The sequence below is a fragment of the Geotrypetes seraphini genome, chromosome 8 (assembly GCF_902459505.1).
Source record: "Geotrypetes seraphini chromosome 8, aGeoSer1.1, whole genome shotgun sequence".
Classification (NCBI taxonomy): domain Eukaryota; kingdom Metazoa; phylum Chordata; class Amphibia; order Gymnophiona; family Dermophiidae; genus Geotrypetes; species Geotrypetes seraphini.
The window spans coordinates 190,601,117-190,620,531 of record NC_047091.1 but is presented as its reverse complement, the minus strand read 5'-3'; the positions used below and the strand labels follow the sequence as shown (position 1 = coordinate 190,620,531).

Below are 19,415 nucleotides of genomic sequence, written 5' to 3'. Positions count from 1 at the left end.
GAAGATATCCTCTTCTGTCTCGATGCTTCCCGTGATGTACTTATACGTTTCAATCATATCTCCCCGTTCTCTTCTTTCCTCAAGTGAGTACAGCCGCAATTTCTTTAGTCTTTCTTCATACGTGAGATCCCTGAGCCCCAAGACCATCCTGGTGACCGTTCGCTGCACTGACTCGATCCTCAGCACGTCCTTTCGGTAGTGTTGTCTCCAAAACTGAACACAGTACTCCAAGTGAGGCCTCACCATGGCTCTGTACAACGGCATCATAACTTCAGGTCTCCTGCTGACAAAACCTCTGCGGATACATCCCATCATTTGTCTTGCCCTGGAAGTAGCCTTCTCCACTTGATTGGCAACCTTCATGTCCTCACTAATGATCACTCCTAGATCGCGTTCCGCCGTGGTCCTAACCAAGGTCTCACCATTTAGTACATAAGTTCTGCGCGGGTTTCTCTTACCCAGGTGTATTATCTTGCATTTTTTAGCATTGAAGCCTAGCTGCCAAGTAGTCGACCATTGCTCCAGAAGCAGTAGGTCGTATGTCATATCATCAGGTAACAAGCTTCTGCTTACTATGTTGCAAAGTTTGGCGTCATCGGCGAACAGTGATACCCTTCCTCTAAGTCCCTGCGTCATATCTCTTATGAATAAGTTGAATAGAATCGGGCCCAGGACCGAGCCCTGCGGCACTCCACTGATCACTTCTGATGCTTCGGATGGGGTACCGTTCACCACCACCTTCTGAAGTCTACTGCTCAGCCAATCCCCAACCCCTGTAGTTAGAGTGTCTCCTAATCCTATCGATTTCAGCTTGTTCAGTAATCTTCGATGAGGGACGCTATCAAATGCTTTACTGAAGTCCAAATATACCACGTCCAGTGACTCTCCGGCGTCCAGTTGTCTAGTAACCCAGTCAAAAAAGCTAATCAGATTAGATTGGCAGGATCTACCCTGAGTGAACCCGTGTTGGTGTGGATCACGCAGTTTTTTTTCGTCTAGGATTGTGTCAATATTCTGTTTGATCAGTGTTTCCATGAGTTTACACACTATAGACGTGAGACTCACTGGTCTGTAGTTTGCTGTCTCTGTCCTGCAGCCCTTCTTGTGGAGTGGGATTACATTAGCGGTTTTCCAGTCCAAGGGGACTCTTCCTGTGCTTAGGGAAAGATTGAAAAGAACAGATAATGGTTCAGCCAGGACTTCCCTTAACTCCCTGAGCATTCTGGGATGTAGGTTATCCGGTCCCATGGCTTTGTTTACTTTGAGTCTTGATAGTTCGTCGGAGACGCTACTGGGCGTAAATTCAAAATCTTGAAACGGGTCTTTCTGGTTATCTCCCGTCTGCAGCTGTGGACCAGCTCCCGGCATTTCGCGGGTGAACACTGAACAGAAGTATTGGTTTAGTAGTTCTGCCTTCTCAGAATCTGATTCCGCAAAGTTACCATCCGATTTCTTCAGGCGTACTATCCCATCTTTATTTCTTTTCCTGTCGCTAATATAGCTGAAGAAAGATTTATCCCCTTTCTTAATTTTCCGTGCTAGCTCTTCCTCCATTCGGAGTTTGGCCTCTCTGACTGCTGTTTTGACAGCTTTAGATCTCTCTAGATAGTCCTCTTTTGCCCTCTCTCTGCCTAAGTGTTTGTAGGTGATAAATGCGTCTTTTTTCTGTTTAACTAGGTCTGAAATTTCTTTACTGAACCATTGGGGTCTTTTGTTTCTCCTGCGTTTACTTACTGTCTTTATGTATCGGTCTGTTGCTTCGTGTAGTATGGACTTCAGAGACGTCCACATGCCCTCCACATTGTCAGATTTTGCTTGTTTATATAGCTCCTGATGGACAAAATCTCCCATGCGGTTGAAGTCTGTGCCTCTAAAGTTGAGAACCCTTGTTGCTGTGTTTGTCTTAGGAAAACCTTTTTTGAGGTTGAGCCATACTATATTATGGTCGCTGGAGGCTAGTGTGTCTCCTACTGAGACTTCCGTGACGCTATCTCCATTGGTGAGAACTAGGTCTAGTAACGCCTGGTCCCTGGTGGGCTCCAATACCAATTGCTTGAGATGTGCACCCTTTATGGAGTTTAATATTCTTTTACTGCTACCCGTAGTCGCGGAGAGTGTGTTCCAATCTGCATCTGGCATGTTGAAGTCTCCTAGCATTACTGAGTCCCCGCGCAGTGTGATCATGAAAGGTATTACAACCAGAACTAAAGAAGTTATCCTGCCGTTGTATCGGGCGATGGTACGTCTGCATCTGGAGTACTGCGTCCAGTATTGGTCTCTGTATCTTAAAAAGGATATGGCGATTCTCGAGAGGGTTCAGAAGAGAGCGACACGTTTGGTAAAAGGTATGGAAAACCTTTCATACACTGAAAGATTGGAGAAACTGGGGCTCTTTTCCCTGGAGAAGCGGAGACTTAGAGGGGATATGATTGAGACCTATAAGATCATGAAGGGCATAGAGAAAGTGGAGAGGGACAGATTCTTCAAACTCTCGAATACTACAAAAGCGAGAGGGCATTCGGAAAAGTTGAAAGGGGACAGATTCAAAACCAATGCTAGGAAGTTCTTCTTCACCCAACGGGTGGTGGACACCTGGAATGTGCTTCCAGAGGGCGTGATAGGACAGAGTACGTACTGGGGTTCAAGAAGGGATTGAACAATTTTCTGAAGGAAAAGAGGATAGAGGGGTATAGATAAAGGATTGCTACACAGGTCCTGGACCTGTTGGGCTGCCGTGTGAGCGGACTGCTGTACATGATGGACCCCCTGGTCTGACCCAGCAGAGGCAATGTTTATGTTCTTATGACTTCTTCATCCTAACCTCCAGTCAGTGTATAGCATGCCCTAGTTGCTGATTACCTAAGTTTCATCATAACAGAGAAATGCATCCTAGGTTTCTTCTTAAGAAGGCGCCGGCATTCCATCTTAACTACTCAATTGTCCTGCCAATATTTTTCCCAAACCCTCTAACCCAGTGGTCTCAAACACGCGGCCCGGGGGTCCAGATGCGGCCCGCCAGATAATATTTTGAGGCCCTCAATATGTTTATCATAATCACAAAAGTAAAATAAAACAGTTTCTTGGTCATATGTCTCTTTAGCTATAAAGTACAATATTATTATTAAGACTTAGCCAAAAGGAAAGATTTATGGAGGGAGGGTAAGAAGCGTTTCAATACCGGGGGCCAGGGGGAAAGGGAAAGGGGGCTGCTTTGGGAGGTGTGCTTGGGACAGACAGCTTTGCTCTGGGGGGAAGACAGAAGGGGCCAAGGAGAGACAGGGAGAGGGAAAGGGGGCTGCTTTGGGGAGGGAGGTGTGTGCTGGGGGCAGACAGCTTTGCTCGGGGGGGTGGAGGGGAAACAGAAGGACACAGACAGCGGCCAAGGAGAGAGAGATAAAGAAACACAGACAGACAGACAAATCTATTCTAGCACCCGTTAATGTAACGGGCTTAAAGACTAGTTTCTTTAATAAGACATTAACTATTTTTTCTGCGGCCCTCCAAGTACCTACAAATCCAAAATGAGGCCCTGCAAAGGGTTTGAGACCACTGCTCTAACCCATCCTTGTGAAGGTGCACTGTACACCTTGTACTACACGTTGATCTTGGCCTTCTATCTGGACAGGACTAAAGCCATTAGACAGTCCACCCAACCTTTTGTTTCTTTTGACGCAAACAGTATGGGGGCAGCCATCCGTAAACACATGTTATCCATATATTTAGTAACAGAGAAAAATGAAGGCAGATAAAGACCATATGGCCTACCTAGTCTGCCCAACCCTGCCATCCACTTTTCCCTCCTCTCTCTTAGAGATTCAACGCACTTATCTCAATCTTCTTTGAATTTAGATATATTTTTTTTCTCCATCACCTCCACTGGGAGGCTGTTCCATACATTTACTCCCCTTCAATGAAAAAATATTTCCTCAGAATACTCCGGAGCCTATCACCTCGTAACTTCATCCTATGTCCTCTCATTCCAGAGCTTCCTTTCAAATGAAAGAGACTCGACTCATGCGCATTTAAGCCATGTAGGTATTTAAACTTCTCTATCAAATCTCCCCTCTCCTGCTTTTCCTCTAAAGTATACATATTGAAATCTTTAAATCTGACCCATATGCCTTATCACGAAGACCACACACCATTTTTAGTAGTCTTTCTCTGGACCGACTCCATCCTTTTTATATCTTTTTGAAGGTGCGGCCTCCAGAATTGTACACAATATTCTAAATGAGGTCTCACCAGTCTTATACAGAGGCATCAATCCCTCCTTTTTCCTACTGCCATACCTCTCCCTATGCAACCTAGCATCCTGCTAGCTTTTGCTTGTATCCATGTTGGGCTGTCTCATGAGGGTCATGTCATGGCTCTAAATATCAGAATATCAAAACATATTATATAGTAATAACCCCTATAGGAAGATTACAATCAATTTTTTAAAAAAGTGGAGAAAAAGAGGCCTCGGAAAATTAACTCCACAATATAGAGCAGATTAAATCATGCAAATAGTGGCACTAGTACAGTCATTGGTCTCAAAAAACTCCACCAACCATCCAATATCAAAATTCTTCAGTTATCCAAGATTGCAACCACTATTCTTCCAAATAGAAGTACTGCAGGACAAATCCAATCAAAAAAATGCCCTATTGTAAGGAAACAGGCTCAACACCTGTCTCAAGAGTCCTAGCCTTAATGTTCCTCACAAAGCAATAAGAAACGAGCAAAAAGACAAAAAATAAAGAAAATGTCCCGAAAGGCTCATCAGTTGGCCTCCATGGAAGAGAGATGGAAAAGTGCAACGTGGTCTTCAGTCTACACATCCACATCTCACTACTGTCTTTTGTAAAATACCTGGTGTGACGGCTGGTAGAACCTTCTACACATGGGGAACTTTGCTTTTCCAGATAAGCCAAAGAACATTCAGACTAACCGCCCTGGCTATATTTAGAGAGCCCCGGGGCTGTCCAGGAGTGGAGCTGAATTTTGCCTGAATATTGGCGATATTCATCACTAGCACTTGCCCTGGATTGGTGGCATGGAATGCTGGTAGTATTTGGGGATTCCGCATGGAATGCTGCTACTCTTTGGGGTTCCGGAATCTTGCTTACTCTGAGATTCTGTAATGCTGCTACTCTTTGGGGTTCCGGAATCTCGCTATTCTTTGAGATTCTGTAATGCTGCTACTCTTTGGGTTCCGAAATCTTGCTATTCTTTGAGATTCTGCTTGGAATCTTGACACTCTTTGGGGTTCTAGAAACTTTTGTTACTCTTTGAGATGCTGGAATGTTGCTCCTATTTCATTTTTTGCCAGGTATCTGTGACTTGGATTGTCCTCCGTGAAGACGGGCTACTGGGCTAGATGGACCTTTGGTCTGACCCAGTAAGGCTATTCTTAGGACTTAGGAAATACCTGGGTTTTCAGCACCTGTAGCTGTAGACAGTAGCTGGCATAGAAAATCTGCGTATAGCTTTAGATGCCAAGATTGGCATTAGGAAAAACACTGGCCACAGACTCTACTATTTTGACTAAACTAAAACTTGAATTTATAGACCGGGTCATCTCCATATAATAAAGCTCGACTCACTTTACAATAAATTAAAAAGAGTTCAAGAAATATACAGAACTTACAATTCTGAGAATAACCAAGTTTTTAAAGTTTTTGCGGAAGGATTGAAGTGAACCTTAGGGGAATATCGATCTATATTTCTGTTAGTTTAAATCAGTGGTTCCCAACCCTGTCCTGGAGGAACACCAGGCCAATTGGGTTTTCAGGCTAGCCCTAATGAATATGCATGAAGCAAATTTGCATGCCTATCACTTCCATCATATGCAAATCTCTCTCATGCATATTCATTAGGGCTAGCCTGAAAACCCGATTGGCCTGGTGTTCCTCCAGGACAGGGTTGGGAATCACTGGTTTAAATGAATAGGATTTCTCTAGTTTCCCAACAGAAACAATGCCTTTAAGGCAGTGGTTCTCAACCCTGTCTTGGGGACCCCCCAGCCAGTCGGGTTTTCAAGATACCCCTAGTGGATATGCATGAGAGAGATTTGCATATCTGTCACTTCCATTATATGCAAATCTCTCTCATGCATATTCATTAGGGATATCTTGAAAACCTGACTGGCTGGGTGGTCCCCAGGACAGGGTTGAGAACCACTGCTTTAAGGGAAGGAAAAGCCAAGTTTTGCATGGTCCTAACTAGACCCAGTCTTTGAGAGTTTCAGGAGAGAGGAACAAGTCGAGGGCATAGTCCAGCTTGCTGCCCAGTAGATCTCAGTTTCTTTAATGTTACAAGCCCCAAGAATGTCATACATTATAGCACAAGCACTTATTATGCTAATGAATATCAAGTCCACTTCCAGATGCTTCTGTCCTACAGATGAACATGTGCTGGGTTCTGCCATGGAGAAGATGTTTCTGAGCTTTTGCTTTTGCTGATGGTGATATTTCCTTTGGAAGATACGAAGGTCCCATCGATGATATGTTCAGAGGTATTAATACCTCTCCCAAATATCTGCAGTTGGATTCCATCTGAATGTTATGACTTCTGCCAGAAGGTTTGGTCATTCTGAATTTCTGAGCTACTTAAGAGACACTTAAAATTCTTCAAATACTTTGAGCATACTTGCTTAAATATCAAAGGTTGCGTAAGAAGCTTTGGAAGAGAGAAAATAAAATTGGATTTTTGATCTCTATCATTTACTGATCAACTCCATAAGCTTGATTCCACTTGTGAAAGCCAAATATTTATCAAGAGATCACAAAAACCTCATCGGCTGGTCCATATGTGACTTAGCAGCTACTAGTGGTGAGATTTGTCCTTAAAATTTATGCTCAATATTTTAAACTTAATCCTGTATTCGATATGAAGCCAGTGTAGTTCTCGTAATACTTGGGAAATTTGTACAAATCGGTTACAACCTGTGAGAATCTGTTCCACTGAGCTTTGTACCATTTGCTAAGCTTTCCGTTGATTTTTATAAATCTCGAGTAATACACTAGTGCCATAATCAAAGCAAGGAAACCCAATAAATTGAACAACTGTACAAAAATTATTGGGAGACAAGATCTTTTCATCTCTCCCCCCCCCCATTGGTCTGACCCAGTAAGGCTATTCTTATGTTCTTATGCTAAGGACTCGTGAGGATTCTGCATTGTCCTCAGGACCAAAAGGTCCCAGTGCTGGGCATTGAGTGAAGGTGAAGGAGTATTCATAAAAACATAAGACTAGCCTTACTGGGTCAGTGTAATGGTCCATTAAGCCCAGTAGCCCTTCTCACGGTGGCCAATCCAGGTCACTAGTACCTGGCCAAAACCCAAGGAGTAGCAACATTCCATACAGAATCTCAAAGAATAGCAAGATTCCGGAATCCCAGAGAGTAACAAGATTCTAGAATCCCAAAGAGTAGCAACATTCCATGCTACCGTTCCAGAGCAAGCAGTGGCTTCCCCCATGTCTTTCTCAATAACAGACATAAGAACTTAAGAACTGCCATCTCCGGATCAGACCTAAGGTCCATCGAGTCCGGTGATCCGCATTCGCGGAGACCCAGTCAGGTGTACACCTGATGTAGTTTTAGTCACCCATATCCCTCTATGCCTCTCGTAAGGAGATGTGCATCTAATTTGCTTTTGAATCCTAGAACGGTGGATTCTGTGATAACCTCCTCTGGGAGAGCATTCCAGGTGTCCACCACTCACTGCGTGAAGCAGAACTTCCTGACATTTGTCCTGGACTTGTCCCTCCTTAGCTTCAGTCCATGTCCTCTTGTCCGTGTCACGTTGGACAATGTAAATAATTTTTTTCCCTGCTCTATTTTGTCGATTCCTTGTAAGGAAAACTTTTCTTTAGTTGCTCCTATTTTGATTCAAAATATTCCTCTTCAATTAGTTAAAAATACTAAAATTCTAGGAGTAATTTTTGATAATAAACTTAATTATCATGATCACATTAGTAGTATTGTTAAAACCACCTTCTATAGATTGCGGAAAATTCGATCCATTTCTAAATTCCTCTGTCCCAGAGCACTTAATATTCTTATTCACTCTCTGGTGATGTCTAAAATCGATTATTGCAACTCATTATTTACAGGAATTGCGTTACAAGAAATTAAACGTTTACAAATTATTCAAAATGCTTCTATTAAATTAATAACAAAATCTAAAAAATTTGATCATGTGACACCACTCCTTAAAAAGGCTCATTGGCTTCCAGTCATACATAGAATTACACATAAATTATGTACTATTATCTTTAAAACATTAGAAAATAAGACTCCAGCATTTTTATTCAGACTACTTATTCCATATTCAGTTAACAGAACTTTAAGATCTAGTGAACGGAACCTTTTATCAATTCCTTCGTTAAAAGTTATTAGCACAAGAAGACAATTTATCTTCTCATGTACAGCTCCCCAGATCTGGAATGCGCTTCCTATGTTTTTACGGGAGGAGAAGGTGTTTGGGAAATTTAAAAGCGAATTAAAAACCTTTTTGTTCAAAGACGCATTTGCAAATTAATTAAATTTTATTATAAAGTGTTATTCTAGCGAATTATTTTTCTATCTTTTGTTTTTTTAATTTCCTTATGTATTTTCCCTGTATGTTCTTTCTTTACTATAAAAAATGTATTTCACCCCCTCTTACCTTTTGTTTACGTTATAATTACCGGTAATTAACTGTATGTAATGTTTTCGTTTCCTTACATGTATATTTTATTGTACATCGCTTAGAAATCCGATTAAGCGATTCAACAAGCAAACTAATAAACTTGAAACTTGAAACTTGAAAGTCTCAATCATATCCCCTCGCAGTCTCCTCTTCTCAAGGGAGAACAGTTTCTTTTCCTCCAGGAATTTGTCCTAACCTTTTTTTAAAACCAGCTACGCTATCCACTTTTACCAGATCCTCTGGCAACGTATTCCAGAGCTTAACTGTTCTCTGAGTGAAAAAAAAAATGTCCTCCTATTAGTTTTAAAAGTATTTCCCTATAAGTTCATCGAGTGTCCCCTAGTCTTTGTCATTTTTGACAGAGTGAAAAATCGATCCACTTGTACCCATTCTACTCCAGTCAGGATTTTGTAGACTTCAATCATATCTCCCCCTCAGCCGTCTCTTTTTAGTCTTTCCTCATACGAGAGGAGTTCCATCCCCTTTACCATCTTGGTCGCTCTTCTTTGAGCCTTTTCGAGTGCCACTATATCTTTCTTGAGATAAGGAGACCAGAATTGAACGCAATAGTCCAGATGAGATCGCGCCATGGAGCGATTTAGGGGCATTCTAACATTCTTAGTCTTGTTAACATCCCTTTTTTAAATAATTTTTAGCACCCTGTTTGCCTTCCTGGCCGGACGGTTTCAGCATATTGTCTACAATGACGCCCAGATCTTTTCTTGAGTGCTGACCCTCAAGGTGGACCCTAGCATCCGGTAACTGCGATTTGGGTTATTCTTCCCAATGTGCATCTGTCCACGTTCAATTTCATCTGCCATTTGGATGCCCGATTGTCCAAATTCCTGCCTGCAATTTTTCAGTCTGCAGGTGGTTTAGCAACTTTGTGTTGGGTCTGACGATGCTCAGTCTGAGCGGACACTTCTGACACCTGACATCAAGACAGGGGAGAGACCTCCTCGATGCCAATGGCTGCTGCAGGTCCAGATGTCGATTGATTGGACTTTGGCATGCCGTATGGTCTATCACATAGAGCTTCCAAACTTTTCTCGGCTCTCTTCTGAATTTAAGCAGAAGAAGAACGGAGAGGATTTATGGACAGAGCTCAGAGCGGTTAAGCACACGTCTGAGTGACCACTTGACCCCACCGGTGACAGGGGAGAAGGGACTGATCTCGTGAGGTCTTGGGAAAGAACTATGGGAGGACAGGGAGGCATGGCCAAAGCAACCAAGAATGAAATGACCGCCCAAGGTCAGGAAAGTTACAGAACGTTTCTGGAGAAAATCACTCCATGAAGATTTGAGCCGATCAGTTCAGTGACGTCACTAGATATGGATGTGTGGTATCTAATTCCCATCTAACATGGAATTCAAAGAAAGCATCCAGAAAAGTCTCTGTCTTAACTTTCACTTTTCAGAAGTTGCTGCTACTGAGACATAGTAACATAGTAGATGACGGCAGATAAAGACCCGAATAGTCCATCCAGTCTGCCCAACCTAATTCAATTTAAATTTTTAAATTTTTTCTCTTAGCTATTTCTGGGCAAGAATCCAAAGCTCTACCCGGTACTGCCGAAATCTCCGTCAAAACCTACTCCATCCCATCTAAACCCTCCCAGCCATTGAAGCCCTCCCCAGCCCATCCTCCCCCAAATGGCCATATACAGACACAGACCTTTCTAACAATAATGTATCTGCAATTTGGTTTACAGAAAGCACCTCCTTTGGAGGAGAATTTCCAGGCAGGAACCCCAGACGGGGGGAAATGACAATTTACAGTACAACAGGACTTCATTGTTACAAACAGGAACAGGCAGCTTGTGGTGTCCACCCATCAGCAATCCCCATGCACGGAGGCAGGTCAGGAGCTGCAAACACTGGATGGATGTTGGTCAGGATTCACTAAGCAAACCGATCGTGTACTTATCGGTTTGCGAGCCCTTTGCAACCAAATTTCCCTCCTGCACTATTCACTAAGGCCTATAGCGATCCGATCCCAATCCTCCCATGCAAAATTGGCCCAAATTCACTAAACCTCCAAACCGTGCACGATCCGTTTCCGTTTGCATGCCGGCCGACGAATTCAGTAAAGGCCTGCATGCAAATGGGGACGATCGTTAACACGCCCCCTACCCACGTCCAGAGCGATCCCCGCCAAATTATTAGCCAGGCTCACTATATGAACTCTCTGAGATCTAGCCTCGAATATCAAGTTCCCCAGGTGAACTCCAGCTCTAACTCCCCCCCCCCAAAGTCAGTCTGTCCTGCTCAAGTTAACATGCATTAACATGTAATGTCTGCCACAGATTCCATTTTACGTGGAGAGACAAATCGCTTTAGCGCATGTGGATAACGGCTTCCATACAATCAGGTCCAGTGGCTTGAACGCATGACCCTTTACTCAGGAGTTGCCAGTCTTGTGGGCGGAGTCACAAAGCAGACATGCACATGATAAATGCTGGATAACCTTGAAACTGAATCCTCCTCTTGAGCAGGCGTAATGTCCGCGCCTCTGATATAAGCACACTGATGCTGCACAATTTTTGCTCATATTACATGAAGACACATATCTTTATAAACTAGGGTCCAGGCACCTATTACATTGCCCAAGATCAGCCATGCAATCAGAACTTCTAGATTGTACAGAAATAAACCTTAAGACAAACTTCAACCATCAACCTCTATAACACAGACCAACATGGGGGAATATGCCCCCAAATCAGCACTAAACTCTGTTTGAGCCTCTCAGCCGATGCAAAAACATTTATGCATCCACGTTGCCACTGAAAAATGCTGCTTCCAATAAAGGAAAAGTGAATCGATTTTTCACCCTTTCAAAAAGTTCAAAAACCAGGGGACACTCAATGAAACTACAAGGGAATTCTTTTAAAACAAACAGGAGGACATCGTTGAGCTCTGGAACTCATTGCCAGAGGAGGTGGTTACAGCAGTTAGCATAGCTCGATTTAAGAAACGTTTGGACAAGTTCCTGGAGGAAAAGTCCAAAGTCTGGGGTCAGTAGCAAGGAACATTGCTACTATTTGGGTTTCTGCTGGATTGGCTACTCTAAGAACAAAATACTGGGCTAGATGGACCATTGGTCTGACCCACTTGAAAACTCCCAGATGCCCAAGGCTGTGCTTGAGCCGGCAGGGAAAACCGAGCGTGCATGGAGGAGACTGACCTATTCTGCTCATCGGAGGATCTTTTCAGCTGGTGGGTCTTAGGGATGCCAGAATTTGAGGACAGTGCATGGCCTGTATATCCATGCACTCACACGGTGGCTCATCTCTGTCCCCCCAGCTTCTTCCCTTCCCCGTACCATGAGCAACGAGAACTTCAACGTGCTTCACGCGACCCACTCATCTCTCCCACTGATGTCCTTTCCTATGCACGGCACCTGGATGAGACGACGAGGTCACAAGGAGTACGTTAAAGGTGTTGCTCGCGGCAGAGGTATGGGGGAAGGGAAGGGGGCACGCATGTGGCGAGGGGAGGAGGGGTGTTGCTACCCCCAGTCCAGCATCACTCACAAACCCTAGGACCTCGCAGGGGATTTAGTCTGATAACACTATGCAACAGAGGTTTGGGGGCATGAACTGTACTGGCTGCTCTGGAGTGATCTGAGGGTCGCTGAATTCAAAACTGACCTTCGGTCTAACCCTCTGATTTGGGGGCAAAAGAGCATTAGAATGCAAAAATGCACATTTTTGCTATGTTTTCTTATGCTTGGAGTAAATGTTATAACAATTTCTGAACAGTTTGCCTCAAATTAGATTCCCCCCCCCCCCCTTCCGATAATCTTGGTAGCGTTAGCGATGAGCACAGGGAAAGATTTCACCAGGACATCACTACCATGGAGAAACGATATCAGGGCAGATGGACTTCATCGATGCTGGTTGACTCTTGTTGGACATTCATTAGAGATGCTCCTAATCTCGTCTATAAACGCACTTCAACAGCAAAACGATTCTAGAAAATAATATTTATAGGCATTCTTAAATCAGCCTAATGCGTTACATTATGACTTCTCATGCTATAAATATTTGCGATTTGCTCAAAAGCTATAGGTGATAGGAGAAAACGGAGGCTATTTTCATACACAGGAGGTCAAATTCTATCAAGTACTGTACACTTCTCTCTCCACATTCACAGGGGATGCGGGCGGACCATAGGCGCAAATATGGAAAAACTGCAAATAACTTTTTATATGTTATTCGCGGTTTTAAGAAAACATTGTCGTTTTTATTATTGAAACCGTGAATAACTTGGAGCAGGCATGCAGCGATTTCAGGACTTGGAGCAGGCAAGCAGCGATTCCCAGCGATGTTCTCCGTGCATGCTGGGAAGAAGCCTTTCTCTGGGAAGCAGCGTTTTTCTCAGTGCATACTGGGAAGCAGGGAATCAGCGAATTTGTGGGAGAAAGCATGGAAGCAGCGATTTTCAGAGTGAATGGTAAGCCATAAACTTTTTTATCGGTACAGTAAAAGCAAAAAGAACTTTAATGATGATGTAATTTTGGGGGGGGGGCAGAGTCAGTAGCCGAAAAATCGCAAATAAGTGAATCCACAGATACAGAAATCGCAGATATGGAGGGAGAAGTGTAAACATTTTCTTCTTGCCCCAGAAAAAAAAGTTAAAATTGGTTGCACAGTGTAATCGCAGGAAGGTCACACAGGAGGTGACCTTCACTCTCTCACAAGCACCATGTCGACAGCGACTACTGTCAGATCACAGAGTATCCCCGTTTGTGTGACCCCCATTTACTGATGTAGAGTGGAGGAGGAGCCTAATGGTTAATGCAGTGGACTGAGATCCCAAGGAATCAGGTTCAATTCCCTCTGCTGCTCCTTGTGACCTTGGGCCAGTCACTTAACCCCTCCATTGCCCCAGGTACAAAAAGCTTGGACTGTGAGCCCACTAGGGACAGAGAAAGTTACTGGCATGTAATGTGTGTGGCACTGCATGGGACGTCTGGTAGCCAAGGAGGTAGGGGCAAAGGCTCGAGGAAATTAAACAGTAACTACAACAGCACAAGATTATCTGAGGCAGCACAGAAAAGAAATCCGGAACAGTACAAGGGTGAGGCTGGGGAATGGGGGAAGGAGACTGGAGGGGGGGGGGAGCAGTAGCCATGCTGGGGGTCTGGAGAGGAGTTCTCATTGCAGTGGCTGAGACAAAGCGAGGGCCAGAAAGCGGTGAACATGTTTCAGGAATCTTGGAGGAGGTATTTGAAGCCTTCTAATCCTACCCTTTCTGCGGACTCTGCTGCCCTGCCCAGAAACTCACCGTCTCCCCAGGCTCAGATGAAGTGTCCTGCAGCTGAGGCTCCTCCAGTCGCAGCTGCTTTGATGGACAGTGTACAATACTGAGAGGGTGACAGCGCAGCGACTCAGGCGAACCTCAGCTGACATCAGTTCATTTCACCTGGGCTCTCTTGTTTAAGCTCCCACCGCAGGGCTGCAATCTGTCCCCTTTGCTCCGCTACCTCCATGCACATGAAGAGCTGTTACAGCCCCCCCCCTAGAGAAAGAACTCCCATGACTCTGCACCTCGCTACGCTCATGTCGCCCCTCTCCTTAAATCACGTCACTGGCTCCCTATCCGCCTTCGCCTACAGTTCAAGATCTTATTGCTGACCTTCTGCTGCCCCTCAATATCTCTCCTCTCTCCTTATACACCTCCCAGAGAGCTCCGTCCCTCAGATATGTCACTCTTAGCGTTACCCTCTCCTCCACTGCCAATTCCAGACTTTGTTCCTTTCATCTAGCTGCCCCCCTACGCCTGGAATAAATTGTCCGCAGGCCCCTTCCCTTGTTTAAAAGCAGACTGAAAACCCATCTTTTTGGTATAGCTTTCAATCTTTAACCCTACTCCTCTGCCCTCCAACCCAGCCAGCTGATTAACCCTTCCCCTTAACTGTAGTCATGACATCCTGTTTGTCTGTCTTGCCTGTTTAGATTGTAAGCTCTTTCGAGCAGGGACTGTCTCCTTCCCGACTCTGTACGTAGCGCTATAAAAAGCATTCATAGCAGTAGTAGCCTTTACCTGCTGTGTGTGGAAGGAAGACAGACATGATGATGGGAAAGGAGCTGAGAGTCCAGAGAAAGTTCATGACCGGGTGGTTTCTGCGGCTGCACCTCAGTTCTGGCAGAGAGAGAGTGTATGCGTGTGTGTTCGTGACCTCCTGCGTGATGAGACGCCTCCCTGGGATGTTAAGCAAAGTCCTTAAAAGTTCAAAGGCTCATTTTCAAGAATGAAACTGGGAGGCATGATACGATTTTCCTTCGGAGGCAGGACACACTCCCATCCGCTGTCCTGGAAGGGGGTGGGGAAGCTCCTGAAGCAAGAGTGGATTTAATCCCATGCATTGCACAGCATAAATGTGGTATTGATTTGCAGACTGTGTGCTGTGCTGTGCTCACCCAGTTTCTTATTTTCTAAAAAACCTTGTAAAATAACCCCCCCACCCACCCCCGATATCCAGTCCACAGTGGTCAGCAGTCTGAAAGCACTGACTACTGTGGACTGAAGTAAGCGCCTGTATTCAGTTCTGGACCTGGGGTGTCAGGGCTGAATATCTGGGACTCCTTGGAAGAGATCCTGGTCTCTAGATATTTTCCAGGTCTGCCTTCAGACCATCAAGTCCTAGATCCTGTTTCCAATATCTTTAGGATCTCAAAAAGTTTCCCAGGGATAAGCAATGTACCAGGTTACTAGCCACCTTCTCAGGTAAGGCCAGACTTTGCGGTTCAGTTAGGGTTATAGCTTGGAAAAAAGTGTAAGGGAGACCCAGCCAGAAACGGAGGAAACCTTTTTAAAACCAGCTGCTCTGATTGGTTTTCCCACATCTTCATGCAACAAATTCCAGAGTTTAATTATTCAATCAGCAAAGAACAACTTTTTGGAAAGAGTAAAGTTCCAAATCACGTTACCGGTTCTGTTCTACTAAATACTTCCATACTCAGGGGGGTATCAAGCAGTGCACCTCATTAAATGCAGCAACCCTTCAGACAACTAGCCACAGACTTAATTCCTAACACCCACTTATAACCTACATACAATCCAATGGATCATTAAAAGCCACATACTCTGGAGCAGGGCTGCCCAAGTCCGGTCCTCGAGATCTACTGGCAGGCCAGGTCTTCAGGACAGCCACAATGAACATGCATGAGAGAGATTTGCATCCCAAAAATCTCTCTCATGCATATTCATTGTGGATATCCTGAAAACCTGGCCTGCCAGTAGATCTCGAGGACTGGACTTGGGCAGCCCTGCTCTGGAGTCTCTTCCGAGATGCATTTACAATCTACCTATCTGTTCTCGAGCATCTTCTTCAATGTTATCAAGCTCCTCCACTTATTAACCTTGCTTCTGGGTAAATGTTAGCCCTCCAACATAGATCCCTACTTACCTCTATGCCACGTTATGTGGCCAATTTGTTTACTTCGTATCACCTTTGATCTCTTCTCTTAGACCACCCCTGGGTCCAGTCTATACACTTTTCCCTCCATATTTGCGGTTTTGATTATTCGCGGTTTTTAGCTTTCTGGCTCCTCCCCCAAATTACGTCAGCTTGCATAGAGAAATCGCTGATTCCCAGCACTTTCTTCACCGTGTTTTGCCTCTCCTTCAGGAACAGGCCAGGTCTCCCACCATGGTATTCGCGGTTTCACCATATTCACGATGGTTTTTAATAGAAAACAGCGAATAACATATGAAAAAGTTATTTGCGGTTTTTCTGTATTTGCGGTTCTGTTAATCCTCTATCACAGTGAATACGGAGGGAGAAGTGTAGTCCGTAGTACCACTATCATTCTTACGTATCTGGACTTAGCTCACAGGACTTTCAGTAGCCTCTCAAGGTGACTTATAGTCAGATACACCAGGTATTTCCATGTCCCAGGGAGGGGGAGGGGGCTCCCAATCTAACCAGAAAGTTGCCATGGGCTGGAAGTGTGTCATTAAGTCTCTTTCAATTAATAGGAAAGTCCAGAGTGAGAGGGCATCGAATGAGTAGGCTTACCATATGGCTTCAGAAAAAAAGAGGACGGATTGAGACATCCAGGTTTTACTTCCATTGCTTCCAATTGAAATACAACCCAGTAGAAGTAAAACCCGGATGTCTCAATCCATCCTCCTTTTTCTGGGGCCATATGGTAACCCTAAGAATGAGGTTACGAGGTGCTAGGCCAGGGGTAGGCAATTCTGGTCCTCGAGAGCCGGAGCCAGGTCAGGTTTTCAGGATATCCACAATGAATATGTATGAGATGGATTTGCATGCACTGCCTACTTGAGATGCAAATCTATCTCATGCATATTTATTGTGGATATCCTGAAAACCTGACCTGGCTCCGGCTCTCGAGGACCAGAATTGCCTACCCTCGAGGACCAGAATTGCCTACCCCTGTGCTAGGCTCAAGAGTAAACTAAGCAAATATATTTTTTACAGAAAGGGTGATAGATATGTGGTATAGTCTCTCAGTAGAGGTGGTGGAGACAGAGACTGTGTCTGAAGTCAAAAGGGCCTGGGATAGGCAGGTGGGATCTCTCAGAGAGAGAAAGAGATAATGGTTACTGCAGATGGGCCATTTGGCCTTTACCTGCCATCATGTTTCTCTGTTTCTATACAATATACTAGAAAACAATCACTCCATTTGGTCAGTACACCAACACTAGAAAAAGTATTTTAAGGCGAAAGAAAAGCCTCAGACATGGAGAGGTGTTCCCACTCTCTTCCACCCAAGCATCACTGGCAAAAACGGCAGGTGGGAGCCTAAAACTAGTCCAAACAGGCTAGTTAGACAAGGGCCAGGCCAACGATCATTTCGTGGCTTTTAAGCCACTGCTTCAGGGCCGTGACACCAACGCTCAAGACTATCGATTCGCAGAGTAAAACTCCTGCTTGTTTCTCTGTTTCTATAACCATAAAGATCTATGACTTCATTAAGAAAAACACTGATAATGTCGCAGAAAACTTTTTTTTAAAACAAATGCAGCGAAGTCCACAGAAGATTTTTAAAGTGAGCACAAGGAGAGAAATGAGGAGGGGGAGAGGGCTTCACTTGCCCTTCTGCTCCTGCAGACATCGGGAGAGCCTCGTTTCATTCGTGCTATTTGTTTTGGGTAAGGGTTGAGGGTTCGGAGGGGGAATCAGATGATCAGAGGCATAAGTCAGGGAGGTTAGGGATTGAGGTGATTTTTTTTGTCTCCCTTTCTTTCAATGTGAGCCAGTGACCACTCACCTGCCAACAGGAAGGAGGGCATTTTAGCAATGAGCTGCAGTGTGCAATTTCTTTCTAATGGCATATATACTTTAACGCAGCAGGAATTTGCATTATCATTAATTACTGCAGTGTAGTGGTTTGTTTTCACAGCAATTTCATGGATGAAAGTCTTGGCAGCTCTACTTGGTGACATTCTGTAAGTTTCTACCTGAAGTAATGGAGGGTAAAGGGACTTCCAAATGTTTGCTAGTTGGGACAAACCGAGGGTCCATCAAGCCTAGGATCCTGTTTCCAATAGTGGCCAACCCAGGTCCCAACTAATAAAACAAATTCTATCCGAATAAGCAGTGGATTTCCCCATGCCATCTCAATAATGGCCTATTTAGCCAAGCATTTTTAAACCCCGCTAAGCTGATTTCACCACATTCTCCTGCAACGAATTCCAGAGTTTAATTGCACATAGTGTGAAGAAATATTTTCTTTGGTTTGTTTTAAATCTACCACTTAGTAGCTTCATCGCATGTCCCCTAGTATTTTTGGAAAGATGAACAAGCGATTCACATCAACCCTTTCCACTCCACTCAGTATTTTATAGATTTGGCAATTGATGGAATGAGATACAAAAGAGTCCCACTTCATATTTAAGCGCCTAAGCCAGTTTTATTTCTACTGGTCAATTCTTTGTATTGACTTCTAAAGTTGATTCATGGCTCTTTCTGAAATCAAAAAGGAAAAGGACTCTGCTCAATCTCCCAGGCTCATGGGTTGTGCATTTGATATACAGCCTTTCTGTGGTATACATAGTTTATACAGGCACTTGAATCTGTCCCTAGAGGGCTCCCAATCTAATTTTTGTGTACCTGGAGCAAAGAAGGGTTCAGTGATTTTCCAGGGGTCACAGCAGCCACAGTGGGTGTCAAACCTGCCTCTCGGCCCACAGAACGAACCATTAGGCTCCTCCTCCACTCTCTCCTCAGCATTTCATGAATGTTGTGACAACCAGCTGCCTCTTGCTGAGTGGAGCTCTTCTCTCTCCTTTGTACTTGCTGCCCCGTTGGACTGGACTGCGCTGATAAAAACAGATAAGGAGCAGACAAGCTCAGCATCTGTGAACAGGGGCCTCTGCTTGTTATTCTGGTTAACATTTAACCATCTCGCTATGCAATGCACGAATGGATCTCATACCAGTCAACAACTTGGCTATATTGACATGTGTCATACCATATCAATTCATTTGTTTATTTTTTACAGCTGAAAGGACGTTGGAAAGAATGATATATAAAGAAGTGTTGAGAATATCTGTCCCTCCATCAGGAGGCAAAATAACTTTCCAAAAATGTAAGGAATGGGATGAAATTTGGCATGTGAACTAATTAGTAAAAAGATACAGAGCTGGAAAATGGCCCAAATTAGATCTCAGGGTTCCAGAGAAAAAAGTACCCCTCAAAACTGGTCCAGTGCATTTCGATGCTAAGAAATGCAAGGTCATGCATTTGGACTGCAAAAACCCAAG

At 44.2% G+C, this 19,415-nt stretch overlaps 1 protein-coding gene across 4 annotated transcripts in view; it reads right to left on the bottom strand.

Annotated features, from left to right (window-relative positions):
* The window catches only part of SUSD2 (sushi domain containing 2), a 200,134-nt gene extending 185,210 nt beyond the window's left edge, over positions 1 to 14,924 (bottom strand). The window contains exons 1-2 of one of the 4 annotated variants that reach the window (XM_033955317.1): positions 14,724 to 14,803; positions 12,531 to 12,647 (exon numbers count right to left, since the gene is read on the bottom strand). Coding sequence is in view for 2 of the 4 variants with exons in the window: in XM_033955316.1 (XP_033811207.1) it covers positions 14,724 to 14,790 (67 nt within the window). In the remaining 2 variants the exon portion in view is untranslated. Of the gene's footprint in view, positions 1 to 12,530; positions 12,648 to 14,723 lie in introns of all 4 variants that reach the window. The other 3 variants (XM_033955316.1, XM_033955315.1, XM_033955318.1) reach the window with 3 other exon arrangements.
* Positions 14,925 to 19,415: the final 4,491 nt, after the last annotated feature.